At 41.0% G+C, this 14,021-nt stretch overlaps 1 protein-coding gene across 2 annotated transcripts in view; it reads right to left on the bottom strand.

Annotated features, from left to right (window-relative positions):
• Positions 1 to 11,471, bottom strand: part of GRAMD2B (GRAM domain containing 2B) — a 112,775-nt gene extending 101,304 nt beyond the window's left edge. The window contains exon 1 of one of the 2 annotated variants that reach the window (XM_032335501.1): positions 11,232 to 11,471. In XM_032335501.1, coding sequence (XP_032191392.1) covers positions 11,232 to 11,356 — 125 coding nt within the window. In that variant the 5' untranslated portion in view covers positions 11,357 to 11,471. The remainder of the gene's footprint in view (positions 1 to 11,231) is intronic. The other variant, XM_032335506.1, reaches the window with a different exon arrangement.
• Positions 11,472 to 14,021: the final 2,550 nt, after the last annotated feature.

Raw genomic sequence — 14,021 nt, 5'->3', positions numbered from 1 at the left:
GACTGCTAACTTAGAGTTTGTATTAGTTGGATACAGTCTCTGTCAGGGAGAGAAATAGGAATGATATTTTTTTTTTTCCTGGAGGGTCTTTTATTTTGTTCGGAACTTGGGACAAAATTCAGCTTCTGAGCTTCATTTTTATGCTTTGAGGAAAGTGTGTCTGGGCTCCGCATCCTTTCCTCTGATTCTGCCGCCCCCTCTGTGTGCTCTAGAGACACGGGGTTCTGTCAGCCGTCTGAAACGGGGGTTCTTCTCTTCCACAGAGAATAGCGAAAGGCTAATTCCTCAGTGTTAGGTTCTAGCTCTTTCTCTCTTTGCCAACGCCTCGCCTCATGCTCAGCTCACCTCTTACCTTCCATTTCTTTTTTTTAAAAGTATTATTATTTTTATTGAGATATAATTGACAAGTACCATTGTGTAAGTTGGAAGTGTGCAACCTGTTCATCTGAGACATTTCTATATTGTAATGCGATTACTGAGGTAGGGTTAGCTAACACCTATATCACGTCACAGAATTACCATTTCTTTGTGCTGGGAACTGCGTCTCCTCTGCCATTGCTTTAGGGCCTGGAGGCTGGGTTTCTGCCCTTTGGTCCTTTTACCTGCCCTCCTCTATGTAAGACACTCAAAATCCTGTCTGTGTGTGACTTCCTCTGAGGAGAGTAATTCAAGAACATAGGCCACCCTTGTTGTATTCACCGCTGGATTTCTAGTGATGTTGATTTAGTGATCTTGGAGGGAGATGTTACTCGGGGCAGAGAGAGCGAGCTTAGAGGCATGAAGTCAGGAAAGTGTGCAGCATGTGTGGGGGATCATTAAATGAAAAACTGATGTTTTGGGGCACCTGGGTGGCTCAGTGGGTTAAAGCCTCTGCCTTTGGCTCAGGTCATGGTCCCAGGGTCCTGGGATAGAGCCCTGCATCAGGCTCTCTGCTCAGCATGGAGCCTGCTTCCCTTCCTCTCTCTCTGCCTGCCTCTCTGCCTACTTGTGAACTCTGTCAAATAAATAAAATATTTTAAAAAAACCCGATGTTTTGTTTCATTCTTTTTTCTTTTATGCCGAGTTTAATTCAATTTTACAGTCATTTAGTTTATTTGTAAACTGAATGCAGTGTGAAAATACATTAAAATCAAGTGTGCCCTTCAATTTATGGAAACAGAAATCTCAGCCTCTATGGCTCCTTGTAATTCTTCCCCTCTCTTTTCCCAACTGCAAGGATAAAACATTTGGGACCACGGTATAGGCAAATGCTAGTTCAGATCTAATAATCAATCACTGTGGAACAGCGAGAAGGTCCAGAATGGGTGAGTCAGAAGGTCTGATCCATCCTTCAGCTTTGTCTTTAGCTGCCCTCCTGCACTGAGCCGGCTCCTCCTTGTGTGCTCTCACTGTGCTATGGAGCCTCACCCTTCCTGGGGCCAGGCCAGCTGCACCCCAGCAAGTACCCCAGCAGGGTCCAGGTTTGCCTGTCATCTCAGGGGAGCTCCTCACTGCTCTGTCACCCACCACCCTCTGACATTTATTGTTGCCTATTTTGTCCTGGGAACTATGCTGAATGGTTGGGTTAGAAATAAGGTAGCAAAGTGAGGAAGAAAGACAAATGTAACAAGAGTAATGCAGCTTGTGATAAATGTGGTCATGGAGGTAAATAAAAGATACTACATAGCCGAGAAAAGGGTGTCAAGGGAGGCTTTCCAAAGACAGGGATGTTTGCTCCAATTTCAAAGGACCACACAGAATTTACTCTGCCAGAGTGTTGTGGGCAGCTCAGAATGTGCAAAGGCAGGACTCGTGTGCATGAGTGGAATGGAAGCTTCCCGAAATAAGATATAGGACCAGGGAAGCTGGCCAGGTCACAGCTGGTATTTCCCAGCGTTCAAAGGACAAGTCTGGGAGATAAATTCATGCACTGGTATGATTTCACCATTCTGCTTCTTGCTTTATTACCCTTGTACAGGAGTGTGTTTGGAGGGAAGCTTATTCATGGCCCACTGTTCTGCCCCTGTGGGTTTATTGGAAGTAATAAAATAGGGCTTTGTGTTTTGTTTTGTTTCTCTCAGGAACGTCCTGACAGCCATTAGTTTTTCACATTAGGTAAGGTTTATTTTATGGCACTAAGCATTTGAAATGTGCAGTTATTTCTAGATGTAAGTTTTGCAACATGGGGATCAGCCATAAACATGCTGAGGGAAATTACAGATTGGAGAGTGAGGCTAATAATACAATCTTCCTAGTACATGCACATTGCCTGCCTTGTATAGTAGCCGGCAGGTGTGTCTGTAACCAACAGGAATTGGATCCCCTAAAAGCAGGAGCTGGGTTTGTAGCCATTTGCTTACTTTGCAAGGCTCTCTTCTCATTAGAGTTTCTTCTCTGTGCCAGATACTATAGATGGAGAGGCAAGGATGTATTTCTAGCTTCTAAGAGTTCTAGGTGGTGAGTGAATATACCATTATTCCTCTGTAGATCTTCTCTACTGCCTTACAATCACCTCGTTAGAACATTTGCTGTCCAAGCACTTTATATATTGTCTTGTTTAATAGTATCGGCTGTCTTAAGATTGTCCCCATTTTGCCATCAGGGAAAGTGAGGCACTGAGGGTTTACGCCACTAGTCAGTATCCAAACCAGACATATACTAGGCAGTCCTCCTTCCATGCAGCATTATAGAAGGGATTCCATAGCTGTTTGTTAAATGAAATTACCCATCATACTTGTTCTTTCACCATTCCTGAAAATTATCTAAGACAAATACCCTTGTCTTTTTTGCAAATAAATTTCACCAAAACCCATAGAATCACATAGTAGGTCAATAGAGAATAGAGAATACCGGGTAGGTCTCTTTAACTTTGTTCTTTCAAAGAGAGTCACATGCCTACTTCTGAGGTTATGAAAGTCACCCTGGGTGGGCTGAAGAAACCGAATTAAATGACTTTTGAGGATAGATTTGATTTTTTGGAAATAGCCCACATAATTTGAAGTCACACCGGGTGAATATATTAATCAGTGAAGTTGGATAATGCCATTCTGTTACCTCTCTGGCTGTGTGCTCACTACCTGAACTAATTTCGTTAGCTTAATTTTGCCAGAGAGCCGCAGCAGAAAACGTCTTTTCCTTTTTCTGTTCTTTTCTTCATTATCTAAGCACTAGAGAGCAACTACCATAATCCATCCACCATAGCAAAAAGCCGCTAAGGTCAGTAAGGTCACATCTGTAAAAAGTTCCCACGAGTTAGACTCTGTGCAAATAGTAGAGGTTATTCCTGTGCCATTGGCTATAAAGAAGCCCTCATTCATCACTCCTGTACTTCTTGGCAGGGCTGGCCAATTTGCCCTCTTATAACTCCACATAGTTACCCATTGAGGGAACTGCTGGAACTTGAAGCTCAGGTATACTTGCCTGGCTTTGCATTAGACATGGAGGAAAGAGAGAGGGGGGAGAGAGAGAAGGAGGGAGGAGAGGAGGTAAATGAACCTGATTGATTTTTTTAAAAAACCTGTTAAGATAAAAAGCTTTTAATGAAAGTAGGAACTTAAAGATAAGCTCATCCAAAATAAATTTTCATGACATTTGAAAATGTCATTTAAAAAGTGAGTCAAGGCTGGGAGAAGGGGGGGGTGGGGTTATGGACATTGGGGAGGGTATGTACTTTGGTGAGTGCTGTGAAGTGTGTAAACCTGGTGATTCACATACCTGTACCCCTGGGGATAAAAATATATGTTTATAAAAAAATAAAAAATTAAAAAAAAAGTGAGTCAATGCTTAATGCATAGGCTATTAATTTTTTAAATTATTTTTTAAAAACAAGTTTAGGTGTCATGAAAATTTAATGAACTGGACACTGATGAGAAACATTTGTATAAACTTAGTTTTTCTATAACTATGTTCAAGATCTCCCCAAATGAGAAACTTCTAACAGGTAGTCACTAAGAAGCCAGCATGCATTCCGCTCACGGATTCATGCCTAGGGAATCACATCCATTCCTTCCTCAGCAGTGTAAGTATAAAAGAGTAAAAATAAGATTTGGTCTATTATATCACACACACACAAAAGCAATGGCTGTTTTTAGTATTATCTTGGGTTTGTGTCCCATAAAGACAGAAATTCTGATAAATCATGCAATTACTACCAAAGAAGAAGAAGAAAAAGTTTGGTGTACTTAAAATGATATCAGCTACATTATCAAGTTTATGGTCCTAACAGGAGAGAACTTCTGTTTTGTGTTGGCATTAATGAGGACAGAGTCCACCACATCTGATAACTGGAAAAATTTACCAGAAACTAGCTTCTGGTCCTATACATATCGAGTCTTGTTTCTCTTTCACTGCCTACATACTGCTGATAAACGGTACTGGGAGGACATATTCCTATCGTGATCTCATCTCTGACCCTTCATGTGTGGTGGGAATATTCCAGGAAGCCAGGTTGGCTAGTAACAACTCACACATGACAAACCATATAAACTAATTCCAGCAATCCCAAACTAAATGCATCTTCAAACAACTTCCCCTTAGCTCATAATGTCAAAAAAATCCCTTGCCCGCTGGATAGGAGAGAAAATCGGAGTGAAGAGAGACAGCAGTCATAATGGTAGTTGAAGTATTGTCCAAAAGCTTTACAGAAAGGTATGCCTATCTGAGGAGCTTGCTACAGACACTCCCAGGGCCTTGGAAGGGGCCTGTGTAAGTGGGGGTGGAAGCTTAAGCTTCACTGACTTTGTAAACTGTACCCCTCCTGACAGTCCATTCTGATAAGTGGTTAATAGTGGATGGGATATCAACAAATAAAAAAGGCAGCTACTTCTGAGGGGTGGAGGTAGAAGTTCTCCCCAGATGTTAGAGAAGACCTTTCTGGAGGTGCAACTTGAAAGATGAATAGGAATTTTTGAGGCAGTCAAGGGAGGGCTCCCAGTGTGTTTGGAAGCGTGGTGCAAGGATAGAGCATGTGTGCTGACAGAATATTGAGTGCTTGGTATACGTAGACTGCGGGGAAGTGTCTGGCAAAGTTTAGGAAAGAAACTGCAAGTCCATTCTCTCCGGGCCAGGTTAGAGGCTGGGGAGTTCTCTTCTTTCCTGCAGGGAAAATTCTACCCTTCCTGTCAGAGATGCCTGTTGCTCTTTGAGGAGAGGCATCTCCTCATTCTAACTTCCACAGCCCCATTTCACTACATCCTAGTATACTTCATCATCTCTTTTCTTTCTGATAGTCTGCTCTTCAAGCTCCCTTGAGGCTCAGCAGAGTTCCCAGGTCCTGCCAGTGAACCTTGCCCACTAAGAATAGAGAGGTATGCCTTTCGCTGAAATACCCACACCAAGCTTAGGACACTACGACTGCTACTACTATATCCTCTTAACACAGTCCTGCTTTCTTTGGCTGTTACCTGTTCATCCCTTCTCCTAGGGAGGAAAACCCATTTCCCAGAACTCAGCTCCCTCCAGATTCTAAATATAACCTTTACCTCTACAAATCCCAATGAACAGGAGCTGGGATATGGACTCATCGTGAAAATGGGTCATAATACGATGCCTACAGTGTTCCTCTTCTTGAGGTACCAAAAAGTGCTCCTGCTCTTTCTCTGATAGCAGGGGAAGTGAGTGTGGCTAAGAAAAATCAAGGCTGTTGGGAAGAGAGAGAAAAAGGGCCAATATTTCCTCTGCCATTCACTGGTGGCAGCTGGGACAATAGATGAACAGGGACAGAATCAGTGGGGCCACTGGGTGGAGGCATGAATGTGACTATAAGGCTACCTTGGACCTGCCAAGGTCATTGTTGACTGCAGCCTGGGGTGATCCCCAAACCAGAGCACTGAAGGAGTCTGAGGAGGCCTAGGCTGGTCCCACCATGGTCCCACCATGGTCCCACATTCCAGCATAGTGCTGCCTCATCTTTTCGGAATTTTTTTTCTTTGATCTGTCTCTTCAGGCGAGGGCAACAAACTAAAAGCTTTTGCAGAGTGAAGAAAACCATCAATAAGATGAAAAGGCAGCCTACTGAATAGGAGAAGATATTCACAAATGATATATCAGACAAGGGGCTAACATCCAACATATACAAAGAACTCATACAAAAAAAAAAAAAAGGCAGAAAAAAACACAAAACCTTATTAAAAAATGGGCAGAGGACCTGAATAGACACTTTTCTAAAGAAGACATCCAGGTGGCCAACAGACACATGAAATGATGCTTCACATCTCTCATCGTTAGGGAAATGTAAATCAAAGCCAAAATGAGATATCACCTCATGTCTGTTAGAATGGATGGTATCGAAAAGATTAGAAATAACAAGTGTTAGCAAGGATGTGGGAAGGAGGGAACTCTTGTGCACTGTTGGTAGGGAATGTTCATTGGTGTAGCCACTATTGAAAACAGTATGGAGGTTCCTCAAAAAATTGAAAGTGAAACTACTGTAAGATCTAGCAATTCCACTTCTAGGTATTTATCCAAAGAAAATACAAATGCTAATATGAAAATATGTATGCATGTCTCTATTTATTGCAGCATTATTTACAAAAGCCAAGGTATGGAAGCAACCTAAATGTCCATCAGTAGATGAATGGATAAAGAAGATATGGCATGCGCACACACACACACACACACACACAGATACAGAAACATAGAGCGGAATATTAGTTTAGCCATCAAAAAAAAAAAAAAAAAAGAAAAAGAAAAAGAAAAAGAAATCTTGCCTTTTGTGGCAACATGGATATACCTAAGGGTATTATGATAAGCGAGACAGAGAAAAGCAAATACCATATGATTTCACTTATATGTGCATTCTAAAAAACGAAACAAAGGAAACAAAACAGAATCAGACTTACAGAATCAGAGAACAAATTGATAGTTGCCAGAGGGGAGGGAGGTAGGGAAATGGATGAAATAGGTAAAGGGGATTAAGAGGCATAGACTTCCACGGGTGCCTGCATGATTAGCAGTGGATTTTTTATTTTCGATCAGGTCATGATGTCAGGGTGCTGGGATTGAGCCTGTGTGGAGCCCTGTGTGGAGCCCCACCATTGGGCTCCATGGGAACTCTGCTTTATTCTCTCTCCCTTTCCATCTGCCCCTGCATGTGTGCGTACACACACTCTCTTTCTCTAAAAATATATAAATAAATCACTGTGTCTCTCTCTGTCAAATAAATAAAAAAATCTTTTAAAAAAGTGTGTGTGTGTGTGTGTGTGTGTGTGTGTGTGTGTGTATTTATTTATTTCCAATGGCAACAGTGGTGTAAAGTATGTAGGAATAAGTCTAAAAATGTGTAAGGCCTTTATGTAGAATATTCTAAAACTTTATCAAAGGATATTAATGAAGGCCTAAATAAATGGAGGGACATACTATGTGCATGAATAGGTATATTTAACACAATATAAGGAGAAGTAGACTTAATTTCCTCAAATTAAGTAATAGACTTAATACAATTTCAACTAAGAATAAGTCTTCATTTGGTAAACTGATTCTAAAATTTAAATGGAAAAGCAAATGTGTCAAGAGTAGCCAGTCTTTTTTTTTTAAGATTTATTTCTTTTTATTTATTTGACAGAGAGAGAGAGAGAGAGTGAGAGAGATCATAAGTATGCAGAAAGGCAGGCAAAGAGAGAGGAGGAAGCAGGCTCTGCTCTCAGCAAGGAGCCCAATGAAGGGCTCAATCCCAGGACCCTGAGATCATGACCTAAGCCAAAGGCAGAGGCTTAACCCACTGAGCCATATAGGTGTCCCAAGAGTAGTCAGTCATTTTTGAACTAGGTAAGGAGTTTTGTCTTACCAGACAGCAAAACTTTTATTATAAAGTTGTACTAATTAAGACAGCAATGTGTAACAGAGCAAGAAAACGGACTTTTAGCAGACAATAGGTAAGAACATTCTAATGACCTCAGAGTAGGTCAGGCTTTCATAAACGAGTCACAGGAAGTGCAGATCATTAAGAAAATAAGGCATTGATAAATTAAGAATAAGAACTTGGATATGACAGAGAATGTGAACAGACAAATCATATGCCGGAATAAAATATTTACACCATACATATAAGTAACAAAAAATTAGTATCTGCAGTGTTTTTAAAACTATCTAAAAACAAGAAAAAGACAGTATCCTGTCTTCCCACCTGCCTTCTGCCCCAAAGGGTCATAAATCTATAAGCAGGTATTTTATGGAAGAGGAAATAAAAATAATCAAGAAACATGTTGAAAAGATGCTCCTTTTGTATTAATAAGGGAAATGGACATTAAAACCCCATTGAGATGCCATTTCTGGATTAGAAAAAATTAAAAAGTCAGACAATGTCAATGTTGCGTAGGCAGCCGAATCATTGCAGGTAGGATCGTAAATGACACAACACTTTAGAACACAAGTTGACATCATGAGCAGGGTTAATCGTGCCTATAAACTGTGACCCAGTAATGCATCTGCTGGCTCCGTACCTTACGGACACTCTTACACAAGGTCATGGGGAGATATGGGCAAGATCCAGTATCGCTCGGCAGAGCAGAAAGCTGGAAATCACCCAGAGAGGGGCCAGAATGCCCTTCTAAAGGGAACAACACATTGTGAGACTCCCCTATTCTAAACCACCCAGTGGTTTCCCACTGCAGTTAAGAGTGAATCCTAAACCCCTTCTCCAGTTTCATCAGATGCTTCTCTTCCCAGATTCCTCAAGACTTACGATCTTCCCTCCCTGTGGGCAGTATGTCCTTTCCATGGTCACTCCATGGTTGGCTCTTTACTCATCCTTGAAAACACCTGAATTATTAATTCGTTAAAGAGTCCTTCCCTTGCCACCCACCTAAGTTAGTTTTCCTTATCTGGTTCTTTTTCTCAGTCCTGTACTGTTTCCTATGATAATAAATGTTAATATAAGAATTATGTATATAGAGGTATATACATTTGTGCATTCATAATTTTTTAGCCTGTCTTTGATGTTAAACATTATAATAACCTCTTTGAAGGCAGAGACTAGGTTTGTCTGGCTTATGATTGTACCCTTGTGCTCCATATAGCCTGGCATATGACAGTCACTCAGTAAATCTGGGTTGAATGTTTGAGTAAGAGCACTGAGTAAATTGTATCCGTGCCTATCTGAAGTGGTTTGTTGATCTCAGAGTACATTTTATTGCTTCTGGTTTGGGAAATGATAATAGGATATCACATCAGCCCCATAAATTCTTAGTATTTATTGAGAAGGTAAAGGGAAGTGTTTACCTGGTCTTATTTTATACCTCAGATAATTAACCAGCATGTGCCTAAATGCTTTCATGAATTATTTGGAATGATTTACTATATAACACATTAAGTAGATTTTTCAACTACACTGAAAGTCCTTCAGTGCCCAAAGTGTTTGGAGATACACATAGTGTTTTTAGATGGGTTCCAGTACACACACAAAAAAAATCATTTCTAGATCCTAATATAGACATTTGATATTTAATATCTAATATGCAGGTAGAATAGGCATGGGCTGTTTTTGAAAGAGGCTTGACTTTAAGTTGATGCAGATTTTTATTTTATTTTTATTCTATTTATTTAAGTTTATTTAAATAATATGTGTGTTCGTTTGAATTATATTTTCTGTATTTTATATATTTTAGATACTTGTTTTACATTTTAATTTTGTTTTTCCTGATTAGAACTTGAGCTCCTAGAAGAGTTGGCATTATTTACAGAAGAGGTGGATTAAGCAGACAAAATGATTTGAGAAACATTCAAAATTCAGCAAATTATGGGAATAATACAGAGGTTTTACATTTTTAATCACAGGAGTTGTCCTCTTGCTCAGACAATGAAAGTCAGATTAATTCATTTTCATGATGGATGGAAAAAACTAAGTTAACCTAAAAATAAAGGTATTTCATAACATTTTGCATGAATTCAGGCTCTGTCCCCAAAACTTCTTCTTAAAATTATTTCACTTGGGGTATGTGGGTGGCTCAGTTGGTTAAGCAACTGCCTTCGGCTCAGGTCATGATCCTGGAGTCCTGGGATTGAGTCCCCAGTCAGGCTCCCTGCTCAGAGGGAAGTCTGCTTCTCTCTCTGACCTCTCCCCTCTCATGCTCTCTCTCTCTCTCAAATAGATGAATAAAAATAAAGTAAAATAATATAGTAAAATAAAATTAAATTATTTTACTTATTTTTGTAACCTGACATTCTGATATGCAAACACCATTAAATGAAATGGGATTTCTTTGTTTCCGTTTAATTTTTAAAAGCTATAATTTTGAGGAGCACCTTTTTGTATAAATGACTTAAAATGATGAAAAAAACAAAATAAATGATCAACTTTCTGACTACGGTGTTGTGTAGAAGTAAACTTCCAGTGTGGAGGTCTTTCCTCTGGCTTTACTTGGGAGGTTCATGTGGCATAACATTAACGTTTACATCAAAGTTGGGTAAGAAACTTTCTCTTGAAATTATTTCCACTTGAATTTGATTTCTACATTTTGTAAGTTCCTAGACAATTATTAGGAGGTCAAAATGAATAAAGAGTTGATAACATGGGTTTTCATTAAAAATATGTAATTATTGGGGCACGTGGATGGCTCAGATAGTTAAGCATCTGCCTTCAGCTCAGGTCATGATCTCAGGGTCCTGGAATCGAGCCCCGCATTGGTCTCCCTGCTAAGCAGGGAGCCTGCTGCTTCTTCTCCCTCTGCTGCTTGTGCTCTCTTACTCTCTCTCTCTCTCAAATAAAAAAATTAAAATTAAAAAAAAAGTAATTATCAGAGTCATGTTTATGTAGATATTAATACTTATAGCTAAAAAAGAGGCCAATCAGGCCAAAGCTGCTTTCAATCTGTATGATAAATTGTTGAACCCACGGTACAGCTAATACTATTCTGATAATTAATTTAGAAAGCCCCCAAATTTACTCTTTCGATAATAACACAGGTAATTCTGACGCGGAAGTAAGGTTTTTTTGGCTCAGCTATTTGACTTAATTTCCTATGAACATGAAAGTGATTGAGAATGAAAGAACAGCAGAGCTGGCCAGTCACCCAGTACAAAAAATTCCTAAAGAAGGTAATCACCATTATTTTACCTTAATAGTGGTAATAGTTGTATTTGCTCAGCAAGTCACATTCTTTGCTATGTACCCCCTTCTAACCCATTGGCCCAAATGCCCAGGCTGTGCCTTCTCCTTCCCCTTGGCAGGTTGCAGCCTCCAGGGACAAGGACAGAGCTCTCCAAGGAACAGGGGTCTGGTGGCTCAGGCCACCAGGGTGACCCACGGAGGTACCCACCTGAGAAACACAGAGCCGGGGCTGTCTGTGGAGCTGTGTGGGGCCTCGGAGCCTGCCTTTCTTGGGCTGCCAGGAATGTCAAACTGGAAGACCGAGTCGCTGGGAGACTGACTTTTCCTCGCCATTGTGCGCGTATTGATCACCAGGTCAGGCAAGAAGCTCAGAGGTTCATTTCTGAATCCCCCCTGTCATGGGGAAAGCTCTGCATTTTAGCTTTGCACTGTTCCCACATTGCAGGAAACTTTCTTCACATGACTCCTAATCTAGCCAAAGCTGTTTATTTTTTTTTTCAAGTCAGTTAATGAGTAACATGGAAGTAGGACACAGAGTGGTTTTCTTCCGACCCACACTTTTCCAAAGGAAAAATAAACGTGTTTGGGAAATGGACCTGTCAGTTTACTAATCCAAACACCAAATACCTCAGGACCCTGTGGACTGAGGCAGAAGAGTCTATGAGAAGATAAAGACGTGAAAGAGGGAGGTGCAGAAACTTGGAGCATCTAAACGTTCAAAGTGGGGATACTTTTCTGGGACCCCCTGGACCTGAGCAACAGGGTGGAGAATGTGGATGCACTTTGTAAAGCCTAGGGGGTATAGCTCAGCGGCAGAGCATTCAACTGCACTTTGTAAGGCCTTTACACTTGCAGGAAATCATCAGCCAACAAGCACGCCACGGCTGGCGTTGTGCAAGGTGCATGAGAGCTTTCAGGCGGCCAGCGTGGTTCCAGTGACCTGAAGAGTTCTGGAATCCTTATGGAAGGGAGATGTACAAAGTCAAGCTCAACGTTCAGGGTGTGTGTTTTGCTGGGTTACAGGCGGCTGTGACCTCTGTCACTGCTACCGCCGCTGCCACCACGATGACAAACCATTGCTAGGAGGTGAGGGTTCCCGCCCCATCTCTGTGGCTTTCTGGCTCTGGAACCACAGGTGATCCCAGACCTGCCAAGCTTGCTGACTGCCAGGCCTGTCTCACAGTATTGGAATGAAATCGAGGAGATTCTGCTATGTATGGTTATTTCAAACCCATTTAAGGGGGAGTTTCTTTTTGTGACCTTATTCACTCACTCCGTGTTGATGCCCAAGGAAAACATCAGTGTCCGCCCACCAATGTTACCAGCAGCGGAGAAGGATCTGGTCCAAAGTAGCTGTGCATTCCCTCTCCTTGTTCCCCTTGTGATGGGTCAGAGATGCTGGAAGACGGCTGGCTTAAGGGAAGCACTCTGCCTCTGACTGTGGAAGAGAGCAAAGGTTCCTGGGAAATCAAACCTTTAGCCTTGGCCTTGTGAGCTCTTTGCCCTAACCGGCTGATAACCAGCCAGGGACAGGTTTGTGCTGCTAACCACAAGAACACTTTTGAAATTTAGAGGAAGTGTGTTTTTTGGTGGAAGTTTAGTGGTTCCTTACAGGATGACCAACTTATACCAGATTGTCTGGGATTTTTCTGGTGTTAGCCCTGAAGGCCTTGCATCTTTGGAACCTCTTGGTGAAATGCAAACCATGACAGCCGATCACTGTGGTTCCTGATGCCATGTGCTGCAATTCTGATGCTACACTTCGTTCCGTTTCACTCCTTGTCCTCCTTGATAGAGCAGTATCTGTATTTCTCTTGTCCCCTGTATTTCTATGTTGCAGTTATGTTGGCAAAACATTAGATAAAGCAAATTCTACTAAGATTTTGGATTAAACAAAACGATATCATACTTCGCATACTAGTGATAGTCTGCAAGCTTAGTTTCTACTTCTTGTAAACAAGAAAGTCTAACTAGAGCATATATTCATAACTAATGCAACATAATTTGTTGCTATCTCCCAGGCAGGTTTAGATTTTAGCTAGGCCAATGCTTACTTTAGGAGAGAATGTCTCTAAAGGAGGGAATTCCAGTGTCACCAGACAAATCTCGGGACATATTTTTCAATAGAGAAGCTATTGACTCATCAACAGTATTTTATTAGCAAAACTCCATGTTTTGCTAGCCACTGTGAAGGATAGAAAAAAAATTTCAAGAAAGGGGTCCTTGATCCAATAATCTAGCTAGGAAGAGACACTATGCCTAATGGAAAAGTTAACTAATAACACAGGAGGGAGGGAGGGAGGCAGTAAATCAGGCTAATACTTCTCCAGTCTTTGTTTTACCTAGTATCTTTTGAGTCTATGTAGAATCTCTGCTAGATAATTTCAAAACAATATCTCAGTCTCTTGCCCAAACCACATTTTTACAGATGATGAAACTGTGTCTTAAGAAGGTTAAGCAACTTGGCCATAATTAAGTGGCCCTAAGAATGTGGTCGTGCTGGAATTCATTCAGTCATTCATTCACCAAATGTTTATGGAGCATTTAAACAGCAGTGAGACTATGTTTATTTACATTTCAAAGGAAGAGAGATCTTTTGAATCCGGGATGATTTAGAAAAGCCTATAGGAAAAAATGGAGTTCCAGTTAACCTTTCCACTCTGAAGAGTGAGGAGACGTTGGAAAAGCAGAGAGGGAAGGCAGGAGAGTCCATGAGTGAAAAAGTACACGGTCAGGTTGTGTGTGTAAGTGGAGACTTTGTGTTGGCGAAGAAAGTAGTTTTTAACACTTAGGTAGCAGCCAGATGATGAAGGACCTCAAATGCCGTGGCTAGGTCAAGCTTTATCTTACAGGTATTGGGAATAAACAGATGAATGCTGAATTTCATGGACATGGACATGTTGCTTTGATAGCCAAAAATGATTGTGGTTGTCTGATGATAGGTTCATTTCACTTAGGTGGCTGCTACCTGTCTATGGGATGCAACTCTGAAGTCGTT

This window comes from Mustela erminea, chromosome 3 (assembly GCF_009829155.1).
Source record: "Mustela erminea isolate mMusErm1 chromosome 3, mMusErm1.Pri, whole genome shotgun sequence".
Lineage (NCBI taxonomy): Eukaryota > Metazoa > Chordata > Mammalia > Carnivora > Mustelidae > Mustela > Mustela erminea.
The sequence above is the reverse complement of the archived record's forward strand: the minus strand, read 5'-3'. Positions and strand labels throughout refer to the sequence as shown.